Source organism: Rhinolophus hipposideros, assembly GCF_964194185.1.
Source record: "Rhinolophus hipposideros genome assembly, chromosome: 16".
NCBI lineage: Eukaryota > Metazoa > Chordata > Mammalia > Chiroptera > Rhinolophidae > Rhinolophus > Rhinolophus hipposideros.
The window spans coordinates 29,332,256-29,339,725 of record NC_138062.1 but is presented as its reverse complement, the minus strand read 5'-3'; the positions used below and the strand labels follow the sequence as shown (position 1 = coordinate 29,339,725).

General features: G+C 44.2%; 1 protein-coding gene across 1 annotated transcript in view; it reads right to left on the bottom strand.

Annotated features, from left to right (window-relative positions):
* Window positions 1–4,866: 4,866 nt before the first annotated feature.
* Window positions 4,867–7,470, bottom strand: part of ELP3 (elongator acetyltransferase complex subunit 3) — a gene marked incomplete at its 5' end in the record, with an annotated part of 76,298 nt that continues 73,694 nt past the window's right edge. The window contains one exon of the mRNA XM_081077362.1: window positions 4,867–6,083. Within this exon, the coding sequence (XP_080933488.1) occupies window positions 6,007–6,083 (77 nt within the window). The 3' untranslated portion in view covers window positions 4,867–6,006. The remainder of the gene's footprint in view (window positions 6,084–7,470) is intronic.

Below are 7,470 nucleotides of genomic sequence, written 5' to 3'. Positions count from 1 at the left end.
ATATTACCCCGACCTTCAATTCTGTCTAGATTTCTTTCATCCAAAGGTCCTCCTATTGCTGAGGTGGGAACTGAGCAACTGCTTAATGGAGGGAATGAGTATGGGGACCTGGGGACCTAATAGCTGCCGAACAACGTTCGTCAGACCTGGTTTTGGCCTCTTCCCTTGCTCTCCAGTGTATGGTGCTTTCAGTTCCTGTGGCTTTGGCAGTTTCTGTGGCATACATCGTGTCGGGTCGGCGGTGAACTCTCTCCACTGACCAGTCTCCCCGGCTCAGGGAGCCCCTACTGTCCACCTGCTGTATAGCTGCCACAGTCGTGTCACTTTCCTCTTGTTGTCTCTTTTGTTCTTCCCGTTCTTGGGACATTTTTGATGTGCATTTAATCAGTCCTCTGTTTCAACCCAGAAGTTGTCCTTCTTTTCCATAAGAGTAACTTCCAGTTACTTGGTTTCAGTTCTCTACTTAAAACGGATTGATTACTTATTTCCATATTGTCCCTATTCTCAAGTTCCTTATTTGTGTGTATATCTTGGCCGTATTCCTTCATCAAGTCGTTTTCAAAAGAAGAGCTCATTGCCAGTTGTGCCAAGAAGTGGTTAAGGCAGTTGGGGTGGAGGACAAACAGTATCTGCTAGGCAAATATAGTTTCAAAAAACTAAATCCTTTTCCAACCCAACGACTAGCCTGAAACCCTTTGCTTCGGATATTCTCGCGCTCCCACTGCTCATGGGCATTAGAGTCTTTGAATCTTTCCACGTTTGCGAACGTCAGTTTGTTGCCTTCATACTCAGCTCTTCACTTCCTAGCTTTGGGGCCTTCGGAAATTTACTTCTGCGTCTTGAACCTCGGTTTCTCATTTAAATGCAGACTAATTCCTACCTCAGAGGACTGTTGTGAGGGCAATGCAGGCCTGTCTGCTCAGCAGATATTATTTCCCTTGCTTCCTCCCTTTCTCCAGTGTTCCCTTCCCTTCCTCTTCAGGTAAACGTCAATGACTCTTTTGCTGCCCCAACACCCCAAACACACAGGGGGCCGAGACCCCAGTGTTTGCAAAGCTAGACAGAGGCAGAAGCAAGCCTCGAGCCCGGCAGCTGACCACCAGGCCTGCTGTTTCTTGAGAGATCCAAGTGCTGAGCCTGTCCCTGCCTGGCCGGGTTGGGGTAGCAGCAACTGTCACTTTTCTTGGCGGTCACATTTGCTAACCTCAGAGACAAGAACAGCTCTGAGATGAGAGGATAACCTTCTGTGCAGGCTTCAGCTGGCAGAGAAATCTGTCTTGAAGCAGTAACTCTATCAGGGGAGAAAATACAAGGTACACTCACCTCTCACCTCAATAAAAGCATGTTCACGCTCCAGTACCTTTCAGTGAACTGGCAGCTTGACATTTTTGTATGATGGGACTTGTGATCAAATGTGCCATTGCCTTTTGCAAGAAAAAGGCCAAGTATCAGACAGATTTGCTTCTCCCCCACCTCCTGGAAGATGCGTTATGAAGGAAGGACTGAAAGACATGGGGATGAAGAACTAAACGGAGGGATACTGAGGAAGCCTGCTGTGGATGAGTGAATGCTTGTAGACAAAAATTTAAAGAAGCAAATCTTGGTATTGAGTCAATGTGTGCATGTCCCATGCTTAGGACACGATTCTAGCTGCTGTGATGATGAGAATACTAAAGAAGATATGAAAGAGTCAATTGTGGCATCTGCAGACAATGGAAGATTAGGTAGTCATTAAAAAGGATGAAGTAGTTGTGTGTGCACTGACGGGGGAAGATGCTCACAATTCCTTTTTGTCTAGTAAAACGTTACAAAGCAACACACACAGTGTGACTGATTTATGTGAAACTGATCGTGTGTTTGTGTTGGCGGAGAGACAGACGGAAGGATGTTCACCACAGTGCTTGCTTAGCACGCCTGTCTCTGAGGGCGGGATTTCAAGTTATCTTGTGCTTTTCTGTTTTACCTCAGTTGATTTCAATAATGAGCATATGTAATTTTTAGAACCAAAAAAAACCATTTTCATTTAAATAAAAAAAAGCAGACTCTCTGCTTTGCATGCTCTCCTGATGAAACCATTCATTTCCACTCCCTGCAACTGTACAAACTGAGAGAGAGGACTTTCCACCCAGGTTCTTTGTTGTAACGGCGAAATAATATGAAAGCACAGATTTACTGCTCATTACCTGTTAGGAGCCTCATTAAATGTAAGCTGACAGAAAACATTTTCCCCCTTCAAAAAGGAAGCGTGAGGTAGAGTGGAGTGAGAAAGCCTGCGTCACTGACTCAGGTATGACTCCTAAATCCATTTAGTAGCTGCTATCAGGGCTTCCGGGCCGGGCTGCTCTGGGGACACTTTTCCTGTTAGTGTGTGTGAACCACAGACATTGCAGGGCCAGTACTGGCTGGAACGGTGGCCCGGTCTGACGTTGGGCCCGTGTCCTCATTTGTTCATTGGGGGAAGAGTAGCACTAACCTTTAGCACTGAAGTGAAGATTACCTGGATGACCAATGTGAGGGGCCCGGCAATTCTTTCCCTTGGAGGAGGAGGTGTTTTCCAGGTGCACAAGAAGGATATTCTAGGCATGTGATGAGGCAGAGGTTAGAGAAAACCGCTGCACATTTGGCTGTAGCAAAGCAACTGGTTTGCTACTTATTACAGCCACGTATTTGATTATGTGTCTATGTTAAAATCAGTTTAACAAGTCCATACATTTAGTTTTTAGAACTTGTTTCGCAGAATGAAACAGGTTCTTGGCATACACAACTCTAACACAGAAATGTGGCACCATCCTCCTTCCCGCCCTGTAGAGGACACAGCCACCAGAGCATGTGTTAGGCCGTACTGACACTGGACAACTTTCCAGGAAGGCCCCAGAACTACGGGGATATTTTAAACTTTTTTGCTGTTGCAGAATCTCAGCTAGTCTCTTGTACCTCATTGCATGGATTTGACTTATGTGCATAAAACAGAAGGACCAACTGGGGGAGGGGGGTTGAAGTGGGGGGAAGAAAAGGCCTCAGAGCACCAGAGACTATTCTTCTGACACTGGCTTCTAGCACAATTTAGAGATTCTAGCAAAAAGTCAGTTTTATTGCCAACAGATAAGAAACTCCCTCATTAAAGTGGGCCAAATACTGAACTTGTTAGATATTAGTGAGAGCTAGTACTTCTAGTGGTTTATGTTCCACAGGCTGTTCTAAGAACCTTACACACATGGACTCATTCAATTCTCACAGCCACCAGGGTGGTACTCATACCATTTCCATTTTACAGACAGGAAATTTGCCAAGAGGCAGGGAGTTGACTGGCCCAAGGTCACACATCTGTTGAGAAGCTACTTCATTAGAGTAATAACTGCTTACATAGAGAATGTCACGGTTTATCAATGTCTCCCAAATGTGACCACATCTGATCCTTGCACTTACCCAGAGAGATGAATGTTTAGCTCATGTTATAAATGGGAAATTGTAGCTCAAGGTGAGGGGACTTGTCCAAAGCCTCAGAGTTAATAGAGGAGCCCAGGTTTTCGGGACCTAGAGCATTAACTCTTTTATAAACTCAGAGGTCTGTGAGTTCCTTCTGAACAAAATTTTGTGTTTTCAATAGGATAACCTTTAAAAAACCCGTAACAACCTTTGGAAATGAAAATTTGCAATTTGAATGATGTTTTCAGAGAATAGGCTTTGGTTTTTAAGTTACACATTTCAGTATTCTTTTGCTTCAGTAGGAAATTTTCCCTTTAAAAGGAGTTCATTCAGTTCTCATGTTTCAGAAACAGCTTTGTCAGGCCCTTTCATTAAGTAATAATGTATTTTAAAATCTCATTTTCTATTCAAATAGATTTGGGTTTGTTTTTGATATGGCTTATCTTTTTTTTAACTCTCCAGGTGATTTCACGAGACGTTGAACTAAAAGCAGAGCTACCTGGGTTTGAGGTGGTTGCTAAGAAGTCGTTCAGTACAGATCAGAAGCACAGGCCGCAGCGTTAAAGGTTTCATGCTGAGGCTGGCAGGATCCCACCTGGCTGACCTTTCTTATGTGACCTGTTGGACCGCACAGCACACATCTCTGGGAGGGCCCGGTTGGCCAGGATGCGGAGGCACCGAGAGGTAGGAATTCTCCCGAGCCCTGAGACGAAAATCCAGATGACACACTGACTACTATCCACTAGAAATGGGCGAGTTCCTAGGCAATTTTGTTTTAAAAATCTTGCTCGAAATTGTCATTTAAAATCTTACGAGTGAATGTTTTTTTACAAAGGACTTGTCTGTACCTTACACATTCTGGTCCATTTAGGTAAACAGGACAGATGAGAAAATGGACGCCCAGCGACTCTTGTGTTAAGTCAAGGTCACGCTGCAGGCAGAGGCGAGCCCGCGCCAGCAGTCAGGCCAGAGTACTTTCCATTCTGTCTCCAGTTACGTGTGCCAACAGCCATTACAGTATATGCTTTCTTAGTTTAACAGTTTTTATTTTTAAAGGGAAAACAAGCACAATCGAGAAGTACCGTGTTTCCCCGAAAATAAGATCACGTCTTAATTTTTGCTCCAAAAGATGCATTTAGGGCTTATGTTCAGGGGACGTCATCCTGAAAAATCATGCTACGGCTTATTTTCCGGTGAGGTCTTATTTTTGCGGAAACACGGTAGCTAAAATTCCCTGAGCTCCACTCATGGAAAGGCTTTGTAATCCCCCAGCGGACCCACGAGAAAGCCAGTGCCATTTGCCTTGTGGCAGTTTAAGGAAATGCCAAAGGCACTCAGAAGCAAATGAAGTGTCACAGATTAGAAACCAAACCTGTACATTCACGGCAAATGTCACTGCAGTTACAGGGAGAGGAAAAAAAACGTTACATCAGTCTTCTTTGTATGTTGAAGATTTTATTTTTTGAAACTTTCAGGGGAATCAATTCCATTTAATAAACCTTTGTAAAATGCCACAGAAGCAAGGGGCGCAGGGGAAGCCATGCCCTTGGGAACGGACCGTCTCTGGGCCAAGTCTCTGCAGTAGCTTACCGGTAAGTTACAAAGAGACAGTGCTAGAAGACGAACCTTTGAAAAAGCTAATCTTTTTCCTAGTTTTAGATCTGGGCCTGTTTTACATTGTTTTGTTTTTTTTGCTTTCATACATGAGTGAAACTCGTTCTCCATTTAAATCAAACCAAAATCCATCTTAAAGAATTAGAATGTGGGGAACAGCTTCTGTGGGGGGAAATCTTGACTTCGGGCCGCCGCACCTCAGACACAAACCTGTCAGAATGTCAGATTTGGCCTGCTCAGGACAGACAAAAGGGGAAGCCAAGCGCTTTTGCAGTTGTCAGGTGTGGGAAGGACAGATAGTGAGAAATGTGAAATTAAGGATGCTTGTAAGGCGCACAAATGAAAAAGGCTGGTTTCAAGCCTGAAACACAAACATACAACCTCACTTCCCTTGCTCCCATCACACTGTTATGCAAACATCAGTACAGGAAGCAGAATGATTCCCATTAAAACAAGCTCATTTTCTTGTGCTGGAATGCTTATGGAGTTCAAGTCCAGAGATCAAACTAGACTTGATCTCTGTCCCTATAGCATATAAATAACCCCCTCCTCAGTTTACATCTCAAATGACAATACCTATTTTTATTTCCTGAATTAGGGTGTCCAAAGGAGTTGACTGTTTTGCTTTTGTCACTGTGTTTGAGTCCAAGTAGGTGGCTTGCAGGCCTCATGCAGAATTTAGAAATGAGGTACTTGACTTACGCCTTCAAAACTGCAGTCACTTCTTGAGAACACACAGGGCGGCTTGGAGCTGAGTGCAAGGCTCCCTGCTTGTTCAGCAGCTGCCCGGCCCCACCCTGAAAACAGTTTCTAGTCTCTGCAGCTGCAGGATGAGGGGAAAGCTTCTTGCCAGAGGAACAGGGTAGGTCCATTTTCTTCACTCAGCCTGTCTGCTGAGTGTTCAAGGTCTGGAATCTCTACTTCCTGCCTGGGAGGATAGGGCATCGAGGTGGACTGGCATGACTGTTACTTCAGTGTCTTTACCATGTACGGGCCTTGCAATCTGTAGCCAATCTTTCTGTAATAATTCCTCGTGCCAACCCCTGTGAAGCAAAAATACCAAAGTAAGAAAAGAATCTACTAAGCATAACTGTAGGAGCCCTCGAAAGCCAGCAAATGCTCCCCTCATAGCCACACCCCTTCCCTCTCCCACGCTTGGTCATAGACCAAACTCCCTTCCAGATCAAACCTCATTTTAGTAAGTTTGGACCATTCTTATTGTTTTGAATTCAAGATGCATTAAAATACAGAAACTATTTCAGAGCCTGTATATTTACAATCCTGTTGGCACCATGCAGCCCTCCTCCAGCTGGGTTTAATGTGTGAGATGTCTATATTCCAAGGAAGCCCGACAGCATTCCGGTTTCCCGGAAGCTTGAAAGGGAGAAGAGGGGCGGGAAAACGGGGACTCTGCAGAGCAGTGCAGCACAGGTGTGCTCAGTGAGAAAAGCACCTGTGCTCCAGGGTCACGTCAACTCCTCGTGAGTGACAACTTCAGTTAAACATCAGTCACATTAAATTAATGCTACTTAATTTGCACTTATTAGTTTTACAGATTTGTATTAAGTGGTTTATTTGATATATGAGTACCAGGAGTTTATAACCAGTTTTATGTTTGCACATTTAAAGAACATTAGCTTATTTAAGTCCATCCTAAAGATCCATGAACTTTTTTTCTTTAAGAAGAATCTATTAAGTTTAAGCAATACTATACTAAATGATGCCTCTAAATTAAAACACAATCACATATACGAAGCTGAGCCCACAGGAGGCGAAAGCATGGCTTCTATGGTGGTATCTAGAGGAGGTAAGGAAACAGGACTCAGAGAATGAGCTTTTGATCAGTTAGGTAAGACCTGGACCTTTCATTTTACAGGCCTAAGCCAATTACTTAATTTCTCTGAACCTCCATTTTAACATAGGTAGTAATGTAACTATGTTTTAAGGATGCTGAGTATTAAATGAGATAGTCCACGAAATATGATAATCCAGAATCTGGAAAAGTTAATTCCTCAGAAACATTCGTTATTATTGGAAAGTTTTTCATGATCTGGTCTCCGATTATGTTTCCAGCTTCATCTCTTGCTGCTCTGTTCCCCTTAAACACTATGCTTCAGCCTCTGTGAACTTTTTTCTAAGTTCCCTGCGTGTGTGGCTCTTTCTCTAGCTTTCACGTCTTTGCCCAGGCTGTCCTCGCTAGCAAATGAACTGAATCTGAGGAGGGAGCTGTGGGAACCTCCAATTGATAGCCCCCTAGTCAGAAGCACAGGTGACAACCTAGATTCGCGGTTGGCATCTGATGTGGGGGCAGTCTGGTGGGGCTGAGCCCTTAACCTGTGGGATCGGACGCCATCTCCAGGGAGACAGCGTAGGAATTGAGTGAAACTGCGGGACACCCGCTGGTGCTGCAGAATTGCCTGATGTGTGGAA